This window comes from Zonotrichia leucophrys, chromosome 1 (assembly GCF_028769735.1).
Source record: "Zonotrichia leucophrys gambelii isolate GWCS_2022_RI chromosome 1, RI_Zleu_2.0, whole genome shotgun sequence".
In the NCBI taxonomy this organism is placed as follows: Eukaryota; Metazoa; Chordata; class Aves; order Passeriformes; family Passerellidae; genus Zonotrichia; species Zonotrichia leucophrys.
The window spans coordinates 116,443,598-116,466,890 of NC_088169.1; the positions used below are offsets into that span (position 1 = coordinate 116,443,598).

The 23,293-nt window shown below is 42.7% G+C and overlaps 1 protein-coding gene across 14 annotated transcripts in view; it reads right to left on the minus strand.

Moving 5' to 3' along the window:
* The window catches only part of SYNJ1 (synaptojanin 1), a 49,687-nt gene that overhangs the window by 12,138 nt on the left and 14,256 nt on the right, over nt 1–23,293 (minus strand). For 9 of the 14 annotated variants that reach the window (XM_064729269.1, XM_064729277.1, XM_064729339.1 and 6 more), the window contains exons 7-26: nt 23,063–23,124; nt 22,685–22,781; nt 22,192–22,361; nt 20,444–20,525; nt 19,110–19,262; nt 15,948–16,113; nt 14,727–14,750; nt 11,544–11,735; nt 10,932–11,016; nt 9,814–9,954; nt 9,327–9,519; nt 7,981–8,139; nt 6,015–6,171; nt 5,563–5,680; nt 5,243–5,455; nt 4,775–4,853; nt 3,624–3,786; nt 2,814–3,020; nt 1,998–2,129; nt 1,257–1,295 (exon numbers count right to left, since the gene is read on the minus strand). In XM_064729269.1, coding sequence (XP_064585339.1) covers nt 1,257–1,295; nt 1,998–2,129; nt 2,814–3,020; nt 3,624–3,786; nt 4,775–4,853; nt 5,243–5,455; nt 5,563–5,680; nt 6,015–6,171; nt 7,981–8,139; nt 9,327–9,519; nt 9,814–9,954; nt 10,932–11,016; nt 11,544–11,735; nt 14,727–14,750; nt 15,948–16,113; nt 19,110–19,262; nt 20,444–20,525; nt 22,192–22,361; nt 22,685–22,781; nt 23,063–23,124 — 2,632 coding nt within the window. The remainder of the gene's footprint in view (nt 1–1,256; nt 1,296–1,997; nt 2,130–2,813; nt 3,021–3,623; nt 3,787–4,774; nt 4,854–5,242; nt 5,456–5,562; nt 5,681–6,014; nt 6,172–7,980; nt 8,140–9,326; nt 9,520–9,813; nt 9,955–10,931; nt 11,017–11,543; nt 11,736–14,726; nt 14,751–15,947; nt 16,114–19,109; nt 19,263–20,443; nt 20,526–22,191; nt 22,362–22,684; nt 22,782–23,062; nt 23,125–23,293) is intronic. The other 5 variants (XM_064729332.1, XM_064729324.1, XM_064729309.1 and 2 more) reach the window with 3 other exon arrangements.

A 23,293-nucleotide genomic window follows, 5' to 3' on the forward strand; every position in this document is an offset into this window, starting at 1 on the left:
TGCCATGGGCAATGAAGGGACTGAAGCACTTGGGGGAAAATAGGTCAAAATATGTGAGGAAAAAAAGGTTATTTTTAAGGCACAACATTTAAAAGACATGATCAATGTCTCTTTGCATGTGCTATGGAAGTCTAAACCCAAAGCCTGAGCCACACTACACAGGGATATTCCACAGAGCTTCCAGAGCCTTGCTCCTAGGGAAGAGAAACGTGCCCTTTCCCCACTACAGTCACCCATAAGGACACTGATTTTGGTTCCAGCCCTGGGCTAACTTGCTTGGAGCTGAGCTCAGGTACCCATGAAAATCACTCTTTATGCTTACACATGTACACCATGAGTGGAAAATGGAGAGCAGAAAAAAGTAAAGAGCTTCTGGTTGGAATAACATATGAAAAAATATACTAGCGTCTCAAATGATTGCATAAAAAGCAAGTTTTATGCAAGTTACAACTCTATGGAAAGCTGTGTTGGGAAAGGTGATAGAAGAAGACAACTGAGTAGTCTTTGCACAATTGAGACAAACCAGGCAAACAGGATTGTGTCAGTGCACAGAAAACCACACAGGACTGGAGAACAATGAATTAAATCTCACCTATGTTCAATGTGGTCTATCAACTGCTTCCTAAAGCTTCTGCATTTTAACTCAGCTGAAATATTCCACGTTGGGCATGAAACCTTCCTTGTCTCACCAGTATTTCAGAGCCAAGTACATTTTTGCCTGACACCAAAGTTACCTGATAGTTACAGACTACTTAAAATAGTTCATGTATTTTCTGAGATTACTCCAAACTTCGGAAGCATTTTGTCAAAAACGTCTCTTTCCTACCAACTGAGGGGCAGTGCCTGGAATTGCCACTAGCACTTCTCACCCTCCCTCATGTATTGATGAGCTGATTTAAGTCCAAGCAGGACAGAAAACGTGGGCCAGAGAAGGACAAAGCCTACTTTGAGAAGCACTTCACAGCAAAGTTAGCTGGATGTGCTCAGCCAGGACAAAGTAATAGAAATCTGGAACGACCTTCATCTCTGACTTTAAAATACCAACTTCTGGAGAAATACTACTTCACCAGAAAGTGAAACGTAGTTCAGAGGGGGAAGAAAGAAATGGCAGGGACATTCATGAATTATCCAGTTCTGGAACTTTGAGACTTGCCCATTTTCACACCTTCAGAAATCATCACGATAAGTACTGTCACAACAGGTCCCCACAGCAGTTTTGCTACGCAGTCATATCCAAAAACAATTAAAATCATTACCTCCAAATTCCTTTCTAGCAGGTGCAGGACTCCTACCGCCTGACAGTATTTAAGAAATGAATGCAGCAATAATGAAAAGTGTCAGTGTAGTAGGAGGGAAGAAAGAGAATGAGAAAGTTAAAAATCACAAGGGTCACTTTGTTATTAACTATGTAGCCCAAATGCTTCTGAACATCCAGTTTCTCTTAGTGCTCAATTGTTCACATTGTCAGATGATCCAAATGAACTCCACATTAAAAACTTAGACACGATAAAACACATATATACTGATGCCAAAACTAAAGGAATAGCAATGAATCAATGAATGCACAAGTCTATTTCTATTTTACTTTAAAAGAGATGCTATAAAAAAATGAACATGTTCAGTAAACATAGCTGTAAAATTTCACATTTTTAAAACTGTGAAACTAAGTTTTTATAAACTTATTCACTAATAATATTTAAATGGTAAAAATGCTGTTATTTCCCACTGCTTTTAAATGTGCCAATTAAACATTTCAATTAAATAACCAGTGAGCCCAAGTGCAATACACAGTTTGGGTTTGCACTTTCCAGTCCCTCTCACAGACTCAGGAAAGCAGACAAATGTTCCTGAGCAGCTGGGAAGGTCCCCAGGCACCTGAGGGGGGAGGCGGGCGCTGCGGAGGAGCTGGACGGGCACTGGCCAGCAATGGACACCCAATGGTCAGCAGTGGGCACCCAATGGGCACCCCATGGTCAGCAGAACAAGGTCCCCGTTACCTGAGGGCGGGGGCGGGCGCTGCGGCGGAGCCGGGCGGGCAGGAGGCGCCACGGGCCGAGGGGGCGGAGGGCGCTTGGGCTCCAGGCTCTGCGCAGGAGGCTCCTTCTGCTGGGCACCAGCCTGCAACTCAGCTGGAGGACAGGGCAGAAAACAAGGCACAAATTAACATCTTGGACATTCCAAACATGGCAAAGCTTTTCTAAATAACAATACGTAAGTTCTTGACAGAGGGAAAACAAGAGGAATGAACCAACAATGAAAAGAAGCAGGTTCCCTAAATCAAAACTTTTGCCTCATATGTTTTCATAAATTTACGTTTTCCATGAAATCCTGAACAATCTTACCAATTGCAGCATTCCACATTTTGATTTTGACTCTAACCTGTGAACTAAGTTCTCTGGAAAAAAATGCTACAAAGGGAATTCTCAAGGCATTTGAGCAGATGAAATAAACTCAATACCAAGTCACTCCAAGCACCATCACTGTGTTCACATGTTCATAATTTAAAAAAAGGCTGTGTTTAAACAGAAGTTTTCATATCGTGCTCCCAATTTACAAATGTGCTGATTACAAGTTCTGTCTTGGAGCTGACAGGAGTAGGGATGGTCAGGGGCCGTATTCCCAGAGACGACTGGGGTGAGCCAGGATCCTACAGACCCACTGCAGCAGAACCGGGCTGTGCCAGTGTGCAGTACCCACCGTGTGTGCACACAGGGCCCAGGAGCCTCTTGAGGCAGTGCAGCAGTGCAGTACTCACCGTGTGTGCACACAGGGCCCAGGAGCCTCTCACAGCACGAGGGCTGTGCAGCACCCACCTTGTGAGGACACAGGGGGCCCAGGAACCTTGCCCGGGGCCCGGCTGGGCCTGGCCGGCAGCGCGGGGCCCTCGGGCAGCGTCGGGGACTGGCAGGGGCTGGAGCGCGGGGAGGAGCTCGGGGACGTGCCCAGCCCGGAGCTCGACGTCGGCTGCAGGTGCTGGGGAAGGATTTCTTCCACTTCAGCGCTGTAGTCATCGACGTCTCCTGCAGAACACACCCCAGGGGAGAAACACACATAAAAATGAGATCTTGTGAAAGAAAAGCCCCCAGGTTCCAAGGAATTAGCTCAGCAACCAAAGTGTGATTCTCACATCCCAAAATTACACATGAAGAACACAAATGTATTCAAACTAGCTGAAAATACTTCAAGTGTGTAATATTTATTATAGATATATATTAAAGGTAATTGTAACAGTGTGGCAAATGTGAAGTTGATTAATCTACGAAACAATTATCTTCACAGGTTATTTCCTTGGTTTGCAATACGACAAGCTTCACTGCTCTTCAGAAGGCTGGGCAGGGGATTTCAAGGTATCGGTTATTTGTAACAACTTGTGCTTCCAAAGGTGGAACGGTGTTTAAAAAAACAGGCTCAACATAGATGAGCTTTTGAAAAGTAAACTGTCAATTTTGAGTATCTTCAGAATATATTTAAATGTAGATGAGAGTGAAGCAGATTGTCGAGATACTGTTGTAAATAATGTGATTTCTAATCTGTTTTAGATATATATTTATATATGCATTAAATTACCACATCATTCAGGACTGTAAGCATTTCAAAGTGAGGAATGCTTTATCTCAACAAACCTTCCATGTCATAGTCTGCAGTAACCTCAGCATCTTCACAAAGCAAAGTGGAGCTTGTGGATGAAGGCAGCCCAATATTAATCTTCTCTAGATTCATTTCATCTTCCAAACTTCTGATCCAATCTGGATTTTTCAAGTTGATATTTATAATCTTTCCTTGTAGCTGAATTGCCAAAAAAGGTATGCACAAAACAGAAGTTGTTTAGAGTAGGAATGTTAAAGCTCAGCAGTTTAGATTTAAAAAGAAAAAATAATTCCTGAAAATATCACGAATAAGGTTATAGGAATTTCTGTGACTAAACAAAAATAATTCTGATTTTCACTTCATTTTGGTAGGTAACTACACTTAAGCAATTTAAACTCTTCATTACATTAAACCATTTAATTTTTTTTGGTAGAAAAACTAGCAACTCCTACGGTTCTCCTTCTCAGTTAATCGGGAAGCTTCTGGTTTTTTTACTCTGACACTTATTTACAAAGAAAAAGAGACTTGCTTATAAACTACATGAAGCAAGTCATTTTTAGAGGCTGGCACAGAGCAGGTCCTCATTCTGTAAAGTGACATTCTACCCAGAGCCCCTTTCCTGTCTGACCTGCCAGTGATATCTCAGCAGACCCAGGGATCCACCTGCAAACATCACACATTCCAAGCCTTAACAGCCACACACTAGTCAAAATTTAAACATCAGAAGTTAAATTTTCACAAGGATTAAATACTGACCCCACAGAAGTCAATGCAAGCTGAAATTTTGACACCTTTCAGAGTTAGTAGAACAGAAGCGCTAAATTTTTAATAACTGCAGGCTATAAAGATTTTTAACTGGTTAATTCAAGGAACTAAACTCTGCTTTTTGAATCATAAAAGACCTCAAACCCATCCTTTGATGAATATCCATCCCAATAGCTCCTAATTTATTTTTAGGAGGATATTGTTAGAGAACTGAGGTTTGATACTTCTTTTATATGGCTTTTGAAACTCAACATATGGTATGTCGCTACCGAGAGGAAAAAAACAAAGATGCAAAAGTCTAGTACAGAACAGAAAAAAATTGTAAGAGTCAAACCAAAACAGTAAATCCAACCCACTAAAGAAGACTTTAAAAAGCTGGATTTTCTCTTGCTATACAAAGATTCAGTCCTTTTTACATTACCTCAGTACCATTCAAATTCATAACATTCAGAGCAGAGCTTCCTTCCAAAAATGTTACCCACATCTTGTCTTCCACAAACCTGCAAAGTTCATTGGGAACAATAACCACAAAATACCACAACACTTCACAGTACAATTGCTAGCCTAGTGCAAATGCAACATCCTCATTTTCAGTTTAAAACTACTAACCTAATTCTAGAACACAACATTTGTATAAAGATCTCGAAAATAAGAGTATCTGGAAAAATCTGAAAACTGAGACACACAAAAATGAATTCTAAAGACACTTAAGTACGCAAAATGAATTCTAAAGACACTTAAGTTGAAATTCAAATGCTAAAAATTAAACAGATCATACCTGAAAAGTTATTTCCTACCTAAGGAAACAACTTTATTTAGGATGATCCCTTTGAACCCAAACATTTCCATGAGTCTACAAGCAGAGATTAAAAGCAAGAAGTTTTTTAACCTTATAAGTATAACTTCGCCATAGCTTGCGAATTTTTGAAGAAGATCATCGATCAAGTTATCATCAAAATAGTTTTCTTCAGCTGAAGAACTGATGGAGACCATCACAGTGCCATCAGGGGGACCTTGCGTTGCAATCACCTCCTTGTACACTTTCTGTCTCTCTTCCGCTTCAATTTCAAATATGTCAATGTCAATCAGTGCAACCACAGGCCTTGGAAAAAACAGACAAGAAAATCCTGTCAGCAGAGTATCTGAGCAACAAAACACACAGCATGGGCATTCAATCTCAGGGAGTGGTGTAGGAAATGGAATTGGAACCTGTGATCAGATGTTTTCAGCTCTGCTCTCCCGTAGTGCAGCAAAGTGCCAGGGTTCCATGTGTAAGGGACATTAGTGTCACTGTGGAAACTGGCATTCAGGAGATCCAGGTCTTCAGCTGCAACCAGCAATGACAAAGGAGGAAAAACACAGTGATTGCAAGGATGTGCTAATTGTAAACAGAAAACACAGGAAGTAAATCCAAACAGAGTGTCTTATAGCAAAACCCCTGCTCAAAGTTCCTTTTCCACTCCTCAGATGTCAGTAAGTGGGATCTGATTCACGGCCCTTTCTTTCAGCCTCACTGTGTTCACAGAAGGTCTGCTACCAGTGTGCTGTGTCCTACCAAGCCAGGAACAGGAGCTCAGCATCACTGGCATTGTGAGCATCCCTAAATGGATCCTCTGAGTCACGTAAAGAACGTTTCAGACAGCTGAAGGAAAGCCTCAAACCTGATCGGTCAAAGGGCCATTTCCTCCTCCTCCAGAGGATCCGGTCCGTCCACGCCGGTGTGCGGCACTTCTCACTCGTGTCATAGTCATCAGAGAACAGGTCATACTTGTACGTGGGGGCAAAATTGATCTTCCCTTCCAGAAATCCCCTGAAAATCTGTACCAACACAAGGGAAACAGCTGAAACCAACCTGAGTTCTCTATGCTAACACTGACAACCTGTATAAACACCTCAAAACACAATTTAAAAACCTGCTACTTGTTAAAACGGATTCCTCTCCACATTTTATCTGCTGAAAACATTTGACACTGTGACTAAACACATTTGACACTATGACTAACCAGTGACCCAGACAATCACCAATGAACAGAAGTATGCCAGCAGTTACATCTTGAAGCCCAGGGTTAGGAATGACCTACTGTTCCTTCAATGTCATGACCGACTGGAGGTCACCCAGAACATTGATGCTGTAACACAGCACTTTATTCTGCTGCTTATTGGTTCCTGGGTCAGCAAAAGTGGGGAATTCAGGCGCACATTTTATGGTTTATATCTATCTGAACATGCCAAATTCTCCCATAAATTCACAGACACACACTGGTTGGGGTGGGAAGGGACCCTAAAGATCATCCAGTTCCAAGCCCTTGCCATGGGCAAGGATGCCATTCACCAGACCAGGTTGCTCAGGGTGCCATCCAAATTCTTCCAGGAAAAAGCTGACACAAGTTGCCCCATCAAATAAATAGATTAAAAAAAAAAAAAAAAAAACAAGAAGAGTCCTTAATACATTCAATCTATCCCAAGTGAGCTTCTCACTCATTAAGTGTTTAAAGTGGACACAAAATAAAACCCTTTAGCTAATTCAGTCAGCTCTAATGGGCATCTTTCCTTCACTTCAAAAATGTGTAAAATAGAAATCTAACTTGGATCTTACAGTCAAATCTGCACCAAGCAGCAGGCTGCCCTGTTTCTCTTGCTGGAAATACAATTTGAAATCCAGTCAATTTAAAAGTCAATGTCAGAAGATCAGTGTCAGAATGCTGGAAGCTTCACAACTTCTGAGACAATTAATTTGGCTTCAGTAATTGTTTTCTAACCTACTTTAATGGAGCAAGCTGCTGTGTTAACACCTTTCCTGAGCAGCAGGAACAGATGTGAACCTGCCCCGGCAGGGACAGAGCTGGTACTCAGCCAGCAGTTCCCAAACCATGGGATATCACCCCAACAGGGAATGCTGCTCCTGCTCCCCAGCCAGAAGTCCTTTCCTGGCAGTTCCATGTTCTGGCAGTTTCCATAGATTTGTCCAGCTCTCTAAGTGCTGGAGGCGTCTCCACAACCTCTACACATCATGTTTTGATCCACTTGACAGACAATGTGACAAAGAGACAGTGCTGTCTGACCGCGTGAATGTACACTTGCTTTCTGTAAACAGCTGTTAAACAAACAACTGAGTGAGTAAAAAAATCCAGTGTTTTGCCTCCTGTTCTGGTGCACAAGATCCCAGCACAAATGGAAGGGAAATCAGCAAAGTCTAAATCAGCAAAAGCACTGCTTGTGATCCAAGTGCTAGTGAGCAGACAGGACCAACAATTGAGGATTGTCTCTCTTTTTACCATGTCCAACCTTCCCACACAGAGCTGCAGAGGGGGAGCAAGAAACCCAACAAATGTAAAAAATGTAGCTTTCTTCACACTTGGTTATTCCGTGTTTGCTTTGCAAATAAAGCTACCATTTGGACTAGTCCTTTTCCCAACAGTAACAGCATTAGGCCTAGTACAATATAACTACAGAGTAACATTACCAAACATTATAATTATTCATCTTGAATAGTTACATCTCACAAAAGAAAAATATTATAATTAGCAAACTCCATGCTGAGGATACAGATTTACAGGAGCATCAGAGCAATTGCTAAAACCAGTTATAAAAAGGAAGTATTCTCAAGTCTGTGACATTTGAACACACCTGCCCAGAGTTTTTCTGGTTGATGAGCTGGTCTCCTGCTATGAGGGGATCCCAGTTCTGCTGTCGGATCAGCTCCTTCACCTCCTCATTGGGCAGATCTATTCGATAATTGAAGTCCCCACACCAAAAAATGTAGTCATGGGAGAAGAGCATCCTTCCCTGCAAAACAGCAGCACACACTGGAGGTAAAGCAATGACTGACACATTTACTGCTTCCAGGTTCAGAAACTCAGGTTTTTGCTGTGAAATATGTATCATTTCTGGGTGATGAAGACAACTGAAACACAGCCTAGTATTCGTGTCCCTATGGTTACAACAGCATGATCAACAGCGTGGTGTTAATATATCGAACACAAGAGAATTGACATTTCCTATGGAGTTGCCATTTCTAAAGCAACACGACTCAAGTCAATTGGATTCTAAAACTCTTCATCTTCCTCCCTCCTGTTTCAGAAGCCTGCTCAAAGGTGATGGCTGCTGCCTGTGACAGAGGAGAACAAAACACTCCCTGGGACTCTGTGACACGGTCTCCTGACAAACTGCAAATCCAGAGCTTTACCATTCACATTTAATTGAAGACTTTTCAGTTCCATCTCATTTTCATCACTAGAGAGACATCAGGGCTTTATTACTTTAAACAAAGCCCAGATTTTCGAGTGAACTTTTACTTCCCCCTTTGTTTTGATTTTTCCACTGCCCATAAGTAAAACCAAGCAGATACACTGGCAGATTGAAACAACAGCATTTAGGAAACTGTTGGATACTTGCTAGGAAAACTGTAACATGACAGTGGGGACAAATTTAGAAAATAAAAACTCTGTAAGATAAGATGTAAAACTCCTGCCCAGTGCCACAGAAATTCACAAATTTAAGTTTGATGGCAAAACTTAAAACAGCTTTAAGTCTCAAAGAAGCATTTTGTTGCACTGATAACAGTTTCAACTTGGCAATTTGATAATGAGAACATGGCATGGAATAATTCCTGCCATGTACTGAGAACAGGGATGTTTTGCAGGGATTTTTCCTCATAGGTGATTGTTTCCTGTGGCTACCAAAGTTCTACTGCATGTCAGGGATCTGTAAGGTCTCTTTCCTACATCTAGTCCTTGATTTCAAACGCAAGTGAACTAATGTTCCATCATGGCAAGGTCTGTTCTTTCTGCAGTGTTCTGTTTTAATAAACACTGTAGGAGCTCAGTTATCTCTGTGATGTCTAACCCGAGGAAATCTGATTACCACAGTAAACTGGGGAAAGGGAAAAATGCAAATGGAGCTTCGGGATGACACTGCTGGGGCTCCAAGGGTTTCACTTTGCATTTGTTATGGAATTTGAACACAGCACTTACCATTGGAAAGCCAAGCTTGCGAGAAATCTCTACAAAGTCTTCATTTCTCTCCTTGACCTGGGACTGGCCTGCAGCAAAGTGACTGCACACAAAGCAAAGGCTGGAGGTGTGGAACAGCATCCGAATGGCCACGGCCCCCTTGTTCCCCGTGGCTCCTCCCATGCCAGTCTTGACAGTATCCACAGCAACATCCCTGCAACAGTGGAACAGCTGTTAAACCTTCCAGGAGCTGGCACAGCTGGGTCTGAGTGTGACAGACACACTGTTCTCCCAGCCACAGGCTGGTTTTAAAAAGTCCCAACAGTCACTGAGCATTGACAAGATACAACCTCAGCTTTCCAAGCTCTCTGGGCATTTGAGAAAAGAACCTTAAGAACTACTTCAGCAGAAGGGGGAACAGCTCGCCCAGAGCCCCACAAAGCTCTGAGGACGTTTGGGGGTTATCTCCCAGCACGAGGCACGCTGAGGGTGACCCAGGCTCACTGACCTGATAAAGGGAGCGTGCTGGGGCCTGATGAACACAAAGAGGCAGACGCCCACCAGCTGCTCTGAGGCCAGCAGCACGTACTTGTAATCCCTGGAGATGGTCTTCTGCAGCTCTGCAGCCCAGAGCTTCTGGTTCGTGGTGCTGGCAGGGAGATTAAAAACACCAGGTTGGGAATGAACCAAAGTGAGCAGGTTTGAGCTGGTGACTGAGCTGAGCTACATCCAAGGACCTGAAGCAAACCTTGAGGCAGTGAACCAAAGCCAAGCTGGGAATGGTGCTCAGATGCCTCCCAGCAGAGACACAAGCTCCAGGCTGTCATGGCATCATTGTTACCAGTTCAGTCTCTACACAGACTGCCTCACTGTTCCCAACACCATGGACAGCTGTAGGAGCCATGGCTAGCTTGGCTGTATTTACACACCGAGACTACAGGGGGAAAACCTAAGGATTGTTTTAGAGAGTCACTCCTAGCCTAGAGCTCAGTCAATACTGGAAAACAGGTGGCACAGTCTTAGATCAAGAAAAACATGAAAATATGAAAAATATCAGGCCTGCAAAGAGCATTAACTACACAAAGGGTGAAATGAGGGGTTACAAGCAGACACCTGGTGCCCAACAGACAAAGCTCTGCACAAAGGCTACAGTATCATAGGCTGTATGTGCTCTTTCCAATGAGTTAAGCCTTCCCTAACACCGGGAAACACACAAAGCAGGCAGAGAAACCAATGGACACAGGGAATATGGTCCCGGGACTACACACACTGGATATCTCTGGTAACAGCCACCACTGGGAAAAATGTATTTACATGACCCTAGTCTGCTAGGAGTGAAAAATGCCAACTCCACAGTAATGCATCCATGCAATACATGGAATGGCAGTGCAAACTAACAGTATGCAAGGCAACCTTCCTTTGTACAGATCACAACCTGGTACATAACAGCACTCCAACAACACATGCTTTGGGAAAGATGTTCACAGGATTTGCTGTTAACAGCGATACCAGACACAGCAACTGAAGAGCACTGCAAGCGCTGGAGAAACCACAATTTCAAATAACATATGACTAGAAAAATGTGATTATCAGCAAAACAAGTAGTGTGTGGATTGGATCACCTACCTGGCGTTCACAATGTTTCCTGCATTTAACTCCACCATTTCTTCAAATCCAATGGCAAATATGTCCACAGGTTTGTTTTTGCGATCTTGAGGTAAATAGGGAAAGAGTTATTTCTTGTTTCTAATTAACTCAACAATCAAGACCTCATCCATCTATAAATACTCATACATATATTCATTTCAAGGAAAAATAATCCTTCCTTGGAAAGAAATTCCTCCCTGTGAGGGTGGGCAGGCCGTGGCACAGGGTGCCCAGAGCAGCTGTGGCTGCCCCTGGATCCCTGGCAGTGCCCAAGGCCAGGCTGCATGGGGTTTGGAGCAGCCTGGGACAGTGGAAGGTGTCCCTGCCCATGGCACAGGTGGCACTGGGTGAATTTTAAGGTACCTTCCAACACAAACCAGTGTGGGATTCTGTAAAATTCCAGTTGTCTCAAAGAAGCTTATAAATAAATGCAGATTTTGTAAGGTGTTTCTCTGGCAGGGGGTGGAGCTGCATCTTTACCGTCCCTTCCTACACAGTTCTACAGTTCTGTGATAGCCGTTTCTGTGTTTGTGATCTCTGTACAAAAATCAGATCTTTCCAGTAAAAGTAATGGCAGAACACAGATGCTACCTTGGAATTCATGGATCCCAGCCAACTTGGGTGCATCCAGCAGCCAGTCAGTGAGGGTTTGATTTCTGAAGGCAATGCTGCGGAACTGCTTCCCCCCGTTGACGTTCCACGTCCCCACACACACCCGGATCTTCTTGGGTTTGGCATACTTGTAGAAGTTCTCACACATGCTCTTCAGCACTTTCACAGATGCTGCAAGAACATTGGAAAAGGCATTCGTTTTATAGAGAACGTTCCAGAAAGCTGGCACTGAGATCTGCCCGATGCACGTGCACAGACAAAGCTAAAGTGCGAAAGCACAGGGAATGCAGCTTGCCCGGGGGAGAGTACCCTTAGGGACACACACTGCTGACTGAAAACCAGCAGCAATTGGTTCAGAATTATATAGAGACAAATGATACACGAGGAAACAACCCCCATGTTTCATAAATATCTGCTGTTCTTTCATCTCATCCATGACTTTCTAGGGAAGCCATCATTTTCTGTACATATCTGGCTCATTTCCACAGATTAAATTAATGAAATCCAATCTCTGTTACAGAACCAACATGCACGTATATTGATTCCCAGCAGGGTAAAAGTTGCTGATACATTACAAGTACTAAAATAGAGAAGGTACATTATTTCATCATATTAGAGTATGTCTATTAAGCCACAAATCTGAATTCTTTTTAGATCAGTTGAATTCCTGAAGAGCTGCTTTAGTGAGGACAGTAGGCTGGGATTCAAACGAATTAAACTCATTTCTCTGTCCCATCAGCCCTTCCCTGTGCCGTGTTTTTATCTGCCAAATGAAGAGAGAGCAATGACCCATATGTGAAGGACACTGTGAGAAACACAGAAAGGAAAAAGCTGACTCAATGCTCAGGTACTTTACCTCAGTTGTAATAATTTACCTATTTTGAACGTTCTCAAGTTATCTGACTCCAAAAGAAAAATTTAAACAATATTAGAGGGAATTCTTCCCCTCACTTGATGCTGTCTTGAAAAATAGTTACTGGGAACAGCATTTCCATTTAAATTCCCCAAATAAGATGATTAGTGAGCTGCTGCTGTCTTTTCAGTCACTCTTGGCTACCTGGTCAAAACAAAAATCAGGTATTCTCTCTCCCTACTGGGTTTGAAAAAAACTGGGAGCAAGAGAAGGAAATCTATTGTGTTTGTTGGCTGGGAATGCTTTCCCTGCTCAACAAATCACACCCATAACTAGGCCAAACACACAGAAAACAAAAAGGACTGGTTGGCATCTCCCTGCTGCTCCAAGCTGATCATGCTCAGGATCATGCTTTCATCAAAACCCAGGGAAAAGAAGTCTAGGAAACAGCAGTGAGCCAACAGGATCATTGAGCCCTCCAGGCACGAGGGTCTGAGACCCCAAACACGGGCTCTGCTCCTGCCCCACACTGCAGGTGACTCCAGCCAGGAACTGGACACCTGCCCAAAAGGCCACAGAGGGGGGAGGACAGGAGCCACCTCAGCACCCAGCCCCTGAAGGGAAACAATCCCAGCAATGCTGCAGCCACAGCACATCCAAAACCCAACTCATCCCAAGGGCTGGCTGGAAGCACAGCAGGAAGCCCAGGAACCCAGAGCAGCCGTGCAGCCCTGCAGAGAAGAGCCCCTGCAGCACTCTGAGCCACTTTAACAGCACAGTCTGCACATTGCTCCTCTGGGGTTCCATCTTTTTATGCTGAAAATTTACTGGGTCTCCGCCTCACTTTAGTCACTCCAAATCATTCAGTTGCTACTGAGCAGCTTTTAAGAAAAGCTGCAAAATTTCATTATTGCCTATTTAACCCCTGATGTTGTCATGAGACCCTAATGTGAAAAGCCTTACCAGGTTAGACTCTAACTTGAAAAGTGAACTGACAACAAGCTTATCACAAACAAAAATTTTATTTCTTCAAACTAGCAATCTTCCTAAATTGTAGAATGATTGTTTTATATAAATTGGAGTAATTAAAAATAAAAATTTCTACTTATTTCCAAAATATTGAGTGAACCACGTGCTTTTCAGAGCACCTGAGACCATGATTTTCCTACTTATTTCTGGTTATTCATCTTTTCAGCAAAATTGTGCCTCACTCTACAACATCAGAAATCCAATCAGTTACAGTTTCTGTTATTTGCAGAAAAAATACTTTGACTGCTGCTCTCCTAGACAAGCAGAAATTTGGAAATCAGTTTTACAAAGGGAGTGTAATTTAAAATTGTTGGCAATATTCTGTTGCAACTGAATGGAACTGTTGGAACTTGATGGAACTGTTTTACTGAAACATCCAAATTCCTGTAGGAATATTTCAATACATGCAATTCGTATCCAGCTGAAACCCTGAAATGCTACAAAATAGTTGATTTATAACTCTTACCAAAAAATCTAATTCTAATAAGTAACAAAAATTAGACACAAATAGTAATACCAACAGTAATTGATAAATATATTTAAAAATAGCTGGCTTTTCTTCCTGAGCTCTAAGATAGAAGGCAATAGCATCAGTGAGTGTGAGCAGTCATTCCAATGAGCATTGGTTACACTGACAAGATGCCAGTGAATCACTTAATATCAGACCTTGCCTGTGGCTCACATTTCATTCTTTACATACTCACTGAGAGTTAAGCAGGTGGAGTAAAACACAGGAAAAGCAAAACTGGCCAACGAAAAGGCCATTTAAATTTTCTCAACACCCAGTAAATTCTGCATAGATTTTAGAGCATTAGGAATATTTCAGTTTGGTTTCTGGGAACAAGAACAGTAAGTGCTGCACAGCTGACAAGTGTCCTGCATGAACACAAGCAAGTGGAACCTTCTAGCAGCAAGTAAGATGAAATTACACACTGTACTGGAGAATTTCACCTCTTATACTAAACAAAGCAGAAATACAGAAGCCTCCAAATCCGATAAAGAGGAAAATTCCTTTGCAGCTGGGGCATGTGCAAAAAATAAACCCCTGCAAATCAGCTGCCTCATTTCCTAACTCACACCCAAGCTCAAATGCAACATTTTCACCTCTTACACTCTCACTTTTATTGGACTAAAGGATGTTAGGGCACAGGAATGCCAGATCCAAACACCACCAGGAAAATGTGAGCCCACAGCCCAATATCACACAGACACACAGGAAGCCAGAGGACAGCAGCAGCTGCTCAGGGATTTACAGCTTATTTTACTGTGCTATACTATACCTGATTGCAATGATTGCTCTGAAACTACGGATGCAGTAAGAGGGAAACAAGAAAAGATTAGTCAAGTAAGTTACTGCTTTTTAGGATTTTTCAGCAATGTGTGAGAAAACATGCTGTTAATACACAATTTATTACACATAACCATCGGCATCAGTTAAGGCATATGCTTTGTGCTGCAAAAACTACCCAGTTTCACAAACCAGGGTTAGCAAATCCTCTTCTCCCTCACTAACAACGGATTCACACATGTTGGGGTACCCCTCTGGTTAACCTGGCACCTAGCACAGAATGCAGGGAGATCTCAGGCCAGGGGGATTAATGCTCCTCAGCCCTCAGGAGCTGCAGACACAGAAAGGACGGCTTGCATTCCCAGATAAAGGGACAGGAAATGACAACAAATTGTAACTCATTTTGAACTGAGGCCGATTCACCAGGTTTCAGGTATAAGGAAAAAAAAAACACAATAACCTGAAACCTTGTGCTAAACAAATGGGACAAAACTACTCCCTCAGCCTAAACATTGGATGAAGATGGGGACCCTCAATATGAGGCTACAGCTGGGCAACTATTTCCCTCTTGAGCCAGAAATTTGCACTGGAGCTTTGACATACTCTTCCTCATTCTAACATGTGTCTGGGAGAAGGAAAAAAAAAAAACAAAAGGAAAATTTAAGAACGTTTTCCTAAAAATTGCAGTAACCCAGAATATTATTACCTGGGATCTTGGAAAGAAGACTCAAATTTCAGTTCCTTCTCTGCCCAAATATGAGCTCCTGTAGCTTTGATGTCCCAGGAGAGGGCTGGACACAACCCTGTGACTGACCCACTATTTTCTTGCAGAGAATGGGACTGACGGCAGTTCTGGGGCCACAGAGGCTACACCTCTTTGGGGATGCACTGACACCCTGGGCTCATGAGGGGAACCCCCTTCCTGGTACAAAACCCCCAACCCTCACGTGGCTGCCCTGCACAAGCAGAGCTCCTCATTGAAATCTGTCTGGTTTTGATGTAGAACTTGACCCAAAAACCACAAACAGGTAAAGCAATTTCTGCAGCACGTTAGTTCGGCACTATTAGTAAAGCAGAAGTAACTTGCATATTTTAATAAGCCAAGAGAACATGAAAAAGCATTTATACTTTCCAACAGTGCTTTGAAAACAAACTCAATACAGCTTTCTTACAGCAATAGTTATGAGAGATGAAAATCCTGAAAGACACATACCGCGTAAACTGCTGGTGGTTAACAGAGCCCGTGCTTTATCTGCTAAATCACTATTTAGGGTATTTCCCAACAACAAAACATCAATGGCCTCCTGCTTGGAGCTATCAAAAAAGTTATTTTGGATCGTTCTGGTCACAGAACGAGCACCATCCTTCAGCTTCCCAGCCTGTTGGGGAGGAACACGTATAGAATATTTTATGTCGGACACTGCTCACAATACATTGGCAATATTCAGTAATATATGCAAACTGTGTTAATGATCTTAAGGGCTAAGGCAATTCACTTCTTTAAGTGTAAAATCAAGTTGTCTGAGCCTACTGGGCTACATGTGACTCCCCCCACCCCCAGCCCAGATGCTAAAAAGCACAGTAATACCTACAAAGCGTAGCTAACAAGCAGATTGAAATTAAATGAAATAAAATTAAACAAAATACTGCAGGGAGGGGAATTTTTTTTTCCCTAAACCCTAGCTCTTTAAAAATTAATTTGCTATAGTGCCATGTTTAGACCATGACAGGGATTTTGGGCTTTTCCCCAAATAGTGAGAAATGAGCAAGCACTCGGATCCAAATGCCATGACACGTGAATGTACATGTTTATGCACTCAGGAGTTCAGAATCCACATTCTGGAATACCCATGTTAAAACCAGAGAGAACTTCGACTTAAGACCGCCCTTAGCTTGTTGAAATGACATGCAAGTGTCATGCAGCATCCCAGAAGGAGCACAGGCACTGACGCGTGGCCACAGACACGGGTTCTGCTCACTGCAGCCCAGAGAAGCAGTGTCCTACACCTGGGCTGAACAAGGGTCTGCAGGGAAATGTGCTGCTGAGGCAGATGTACCTGGGCTCACACACACCTAAAGGATAATGTAACTAACACAGAACGCAGTCTGGTGCTCAGTCCCAAACCTGGCAGTGCTGACTGGGCACACACAAACACCTGGTGCTGCATGGGCTCCATCAGGGATGCTGCAAGGATTGTGTTGTTATAGAAAGTACTCCCAAGTTGACAGCTTGCACTGTCCATGAGTCTCTTAAATGCATGTGGAAAGAAGGCAAAAGCTTAACAAAACTGCCCTGGGATTTAGTTCTGAACTAGGCAGCAAGACAGAAGCTGCTCTTTTGGCAAGGCTAAGTGGCTTGGGCACACAATGGCGATGTGCTGTGGGGAGCACTCTGTGCAATAGGATTGGGACAGGATGCACTCCCTCCCTGGCAGACAGTGGGCATGGGTGTGGGGAGCACTCATTACAACACAATTTTGGTAGGATGCACTCCCCTCCCTGGCACACAACGTACAACTGGTGATCCAAAAATCCACACTCACCATCCACATACCAGGCAATTAATTGAAAGGAACCCCGAGAAAGCAAAGGAAAGAGCAGGTAAGGAGTTAGATGGAACAAGTATTACAATACTTTTAGAAGAACTGGTTTGCAGTATAGAAAGATATATTAACACACCTAAGGTTAAAATAATTTTCTCTCATGTGAAATTTCTCTATTTTTACTTGTAAGTACTCTTGGGCTTTGAAGAATCAAACTGACAAGTAGGAAATAGAACAATTTTAGGCATCAAACTTTTCATTTGAGAAATGAGAATGCAACTTAAAAACTACATTTTAAAATATACATTCAAAGTACTCAAAACATACTGAGTCAGGTTTAATTGAAAGAAGAGCAAGTACAAGTGTATGGTTTTGCAAGCATTAAAGATGCTCTTTGAATAGACTGGACTCATGTCAGAGATGTGGGATTTGATTTATGAGATGCAGTGCTAATTAAGAGTTGTTCCAGGCCAGGGATTCAGAATTATTCCAAAGACAGCAGAGTAAATGTACTGTGGTGGTTTAACCAACTGAAACCAGGACCATCTACTCTGCGTTTTGAACATTAAAAATGGCAATATATTAAATGCATCTTTTAAAGTAAAAAAAATACATCTATGTAGCCAAATGAACTAGATTAAATGTATATTTATTAATTTCGGAAAAGGAATGAAGGTTGAATGGCAAAGCCAAGACAAGGGGAGACACTCCATAAAATACTTACTGCACTTTGCCTGGCAGTCTAGGTGACATTTTTGTAAGAAAATAAAACTAAACATCTTGCACCAAATTCCATTCAACAGTAAAATACAAGCAATTCCCAAATGAAGAAGTCTGGTGTGCACCAGCCAAGGGGCAGAACAAGTAACAAGTTGATTTGGTAACTTTGTTTTTATGTATTTTGTGGCGACACCTCCTACATGAGCAGAGAAGGACCCTGGCACAGAGTGACTGAACAAATGATGGAAAACCCAGAAGAGCTGGCTGTGGGTACATGGGCTGTGACATGGAATGAGGCGCAGCACATTCCTGAGCAGAAAGAACAGGGTGAAAAGACATTCTTGAAGGAACTACGGGCAAAAATTGCTACGAGCCAACATTTGTCTCGACAGGTGTCTGGCAAAGGACAGGATTGGGGAAACAAAGAAGCAACATTGGGAGGAAAACAACAAAAAGGCAGCATTAGAAAATGGGAACAAGTCAGATATCAACCCAGACAAAACAAGCTGAAGAGAAACATGACACTGTCATGGAGCATGGAACTGTTCTAACAGCCTTAAAAAGCAGGGTGGAAACAAAACCTGGGGTTTTTCGGTGACTGCAAAACTAAGAAGAAAAAGCTGGACAAACACACAAACAAAACCCACCAGGCTACAACTGGATTAGTATTAACAGTATTAAACACGAAAAACACGAACAACATCCCATCAAACACACTTGACAAGGAGATACAGTGAATGGAACCAAAATAATAGCAGGAGAGGTACAGAGAGAAAAGTATAAGTATTCAAAGAAACAAAAGCTGATTCGAACATACATTTTCCTGAGCTATGTTCTAAAGAAATGGAATATTTCAGAATTATCCAACAGAATAGTGTTACGTGGGAGGCAGGAGCATGGCTAGGAAGGGATGTACAGGAACGTGACCTGGTTAGCAACAGAACCAACCATTCAAATTAATTTTTCTGGTTGGTTGGGTTTTGTTTGGGATTGTTTTAGGATTACAAAGAGCAGCTTTTTGAAGATAAAAACTCATCACTGCTAAATTAATGGCAGAATTCATTCAAACCCATACTGAACACTGGTGAAGCACTTGAGAAGATGTACTTTACCTTTGCTTTTCCTTCAAGGGCTCCAGTTCCAGCATAGATCTTACTGACAGAATCCCCATTGACAGACCACATGGATCGGAAAACCTCCTGGAAGCGAGTCACTAACTGAGGCTTCTCAGCCAGCCCCAGCACCTCCAGCTGCTTGGTTAGCATCTGTAACAGGGGAACACAGCATTAGCAAAAAACCCAGCAAACCAAAAACAAAAAATAACCCCACTTCAAATACATTTCTTATAAGGCATGTCGTGTTTTTCAGAAGATATGCATAAACCCCCACAAATCCTGTGGGTTTATATGTCTCATTCTGAGCAAACTGTCAGCACAACATGCTTGAAAGGCTGCATCACCCATGTAATTCAGCACCAACACTGCATCTTCCTTTGAAGATAGGCAGTAATGCAGGAAAAAAATTACATAGCTGATTTGTAAATGTTTTCACATTGAAGTTGACCAAACTAAACACAAAAGCCATTTTCAAGAGCTTTTACAAATCTTTAAAACCTTAGGGTGTGTGACAGAAGGAGAAGGAGCCTCAAATAACAGACACAGAATGGCAAAGGCACAATTCTGAAGGCTGGGCAGCAATTCACAAAAGATGCAAAAGGAAACTTGCAAAACAAAATTAAGAAGAAATAGACAAGAAGTTTTAGAAATTGGGTGCTTGCTCTGATAATTTTAGGGGGTCATCTAGAGTTCAGTACCTGTTACTTTAAGTATTACTGTCTTCAAGAAAGCATTCATATATCTCATTTAATAGCATTTTAAATTTAAGTATGCAGTTCCTCAGGATTAGCCATTTCCCTTATTAATTAGTTGTATACTTTTAGCTCTCATACTTTAGCTGAAATAATAATTCTCATTGCTGAAAAACTTGGCACACCTGGTTTAAAAAAAAAAGTTGTATTTATGCAGTTTTTAAAAGGATATGACAGGAAAAAACAGAGCTAGATAGCTATGTTTGACATGTAATACTCAACACATCAAAAATGTAAGAAGCGTCTTCTGCCACAGCAAACTGGGTAAATGCAGCAGCCAAGCACTACACAGTCCACCATCAGATAGGTCTGTTCCAAAACCAACACCTCTAAGTTGTCACAGAAATTCCTCTTAAGAGGGGAATTTTAACTCAATAAAACTCAGAAAACAGAAGGATAATGGCTTGACCTTGCAGCACGCACGTATTTGCATTTCCAAACGCGCTGAAGGCCTTGTCTCTGGCAGCCAGGCCAAGGAGCAGGTCCCGCTGGAGGACGCGGCTGTGAAAAGCCCATTGCCCTTCCCAGGGAAGGGGAGGCTGCTCTCCCCCCCAGGGCCCGGCTGCACGCAGTTCCTACCTCCAGGCCCAGGAAGGCCTGCACGCTGTTGGTCCTGTCCAGGCAGTCCAGGCAGTTGGTCCTGACGGTGCCACTCTGGGACCTGCGCCAAGGACAACGGGACAGGGAAACACTGAAACCACTCACCCAGCACACAGCTCCTCAGCACAGGCAGGCACAGAGCAGCACACCAGGGCACTGTCAGCGCCCCACAAGAACACCGTAAACGTGGCAGCAACACGGGGTGAGCTTCCAGCGCTCACTGAGCACAGCTCAGGCTGTTTCTGCAAATAACAGCAGTCCTCCTGCTTCCCCTGCTCCCAGTCCTTCTTGGTTAAGTGCCATGCGAGATTAAGGTTTCTTTTCAAGCACTTAAACTAACACACTTCCAAAGAACCTCAGAGAGAAATAACTTGTAGTTACAACAAAAATGAAAAAAAAAAAAAAACATAAAAACAAACCTACTGAGTCAGTTCTTGAATTTTCTTTAACTAAAAGTAACAGGAATTCATGATCTAACTAAAGCCAATTCCAGTGCCTCAGTACTTGCAGATAAAGATAAAAAACAAGCCTCTCCCCTTTAGCCCAAGGGATGCTTGAGGCCTGTAAGCACTCAGGACTGCTGCACTTCCTTTGGGAAAAGCCCAGGAACTCCTGCTAGAAGCTCTCAACAGGATCATGTTGAGCAGCACCCATGGGCTGCTTGCTCAGCTCAGACTACAAACACTGATGGCCCTCCCAAGGACACACGTTATCCCCCACTGGTGGCATTCCCACTGCACACCAAAGGCAGGGTGGTTTCAGCACCTTTAGAGACCTAACCAAAAACTGCAAGTTCTGAACAACTTGCTTCAAGATTTTTCCTTTTTAGCATTAGTGTCTCTGCATTTCATTTGAAATACAAAGCAAAAAGCCTGACATTTCCCAAGGGAGACAGTTTATGAACTCACAAGCATAACCACCTTCTATTAACACAACTCCTTGAGCTGTCACAAGCCACAACTCTTTTTTGCTTTCCGTCTGTTGAATTTTCATTTGTGATGGCATTAGTTGAATCCCCCAATTAAAACCAAAATGCCACTTTCAAAGCTTTTTGGAGCTCATCCCCTCATCATTCAGGGAGAGCCTCACTCAGCACCCTGCCCTGCATTAGTTAAAAGGACTAAGGGTGTGGAAGGGAGCAGAGAAGGACTGTTGCCTATTCTATCCCTGCTTCTCTTTTCCTGCTGAGATGAGAACAGTCGTTGCTCCAGGAATCAGGAATAAGGACTGAGCAGAGCAGGATACATGCATCTGAATCCTGCTTGAGAGAATGGAATCTCTCAAACGGGGGATCCAGGCACAGCCAAACCACTGTCCTGAACACAAACATTTACACCACACAAAAACGGCACTGTGGGTCCATCACCGAGGGAAGTGCTCAGCCTGTTACACAGCAAGATGGAAAAAGAGACATTAATTCCATGTGGCTGCCTGCTAGAAAAGGGATCACTGACCCTTTCACAAAATCCTGAGGTGAAAGGCCTGAAATTAATTCCTGCCCCTTGAAAGTCTCACAGAGATCATCTTTAGAGATTTTTAGAGCACACACAGAATGAGACAAGATCTCACCAGAGTAAAACGGTGACTCATAGTTCAGCTGTTAAGGATCACCCAGATACACTAAAACCACAACAACAGACGCAACATGCTTTCTCTTATCTTCCTGCTGAGGGGTGAAACACATCCCAGCACCACATTTTAATCTGAGGAAAGCTGTACACACAAACCTTTTCACTTCCTTCCCATCAAAATAGAAAAATCCACACTCCAAGAATTTCTGGACTTGAGGTTTAAGCACGCTGTGTAGTTTCTCTGCCTTTCCACCTTTAACCATCTGGTGATAGTCAAAGTTCACCATTTTGATATCAGCTGAATGTTCAGATGCTTTCAAATGGCTCTGGCATTGGAGACAGAAAAAAAAAGTATCAATATACCATTACGTGAACACACAGAAGTAGGAGCTAAACAGGAGATTACTAATATTTTAAAAGTGCTTTTATTAGCTTTCTTTTAGGTAAAATGAAACCACTTTTATCACCATTGAAATTAATCACTCAGAACTGATTAATATTTCACATGTGCATTTTGTTTCCCTTGTCACAAAGTCAGGTTTGGCCCTAAGTCAGGTTTGCCCCTTACTCCCCCAGGGGCTCTGTAAGGGCTTCATTGCAAACGAGCCAATTGCAAGGATATGCACAGGGAAAGAACAGCCATACTCACCTGGAAGGCTTTGCTGAGCATGTGCTCCCCTTCCTTTGCCCCCAGTAAATTTACAATAATTTGCTTGCCATATAAATTTTTAAGTGTTTGGAAATGCCTGTTAACAGAAGAAAAATTCCACAGTCATTTTCTGGCACACAAAAATGAACAGCAACACCTGCAACACTGAGAAGCTGGAAAGTATCAAACAAATTTTATTCACACTTGTCAACAAAGCATTGAAAGGCACAAGCAATCCCCACCAAGTTCCCAGCTTTGCTCAATTCCACATTTGTACAGACAAAGCCTCCCCTTTGGAATAACATATCCCATCTCTGTGATGGGATAGAACTTATCAGAGGTTTTCAGTGCATTAGCAGAACCTTGAGATGATTTTACCTGTCAAAAGCCGGTGCATTCGCCTCAAAGCCCCTTGACATCCTGACACGGTGGGATCCCACCTACAACACCAAGAGCACATTCAGTTGTCTTGTTTGGAGAGAAATGCTGCTATGTCTAAAGAACCCAGAGTCCCTGCAAGGCACCAACTATTTTAACCTTTCCTGTGAGAAATGTGCCACAGCAGTAGGAGCCGAATCAGTCCCCCTTTCCAGAACATTGTGATGAAAT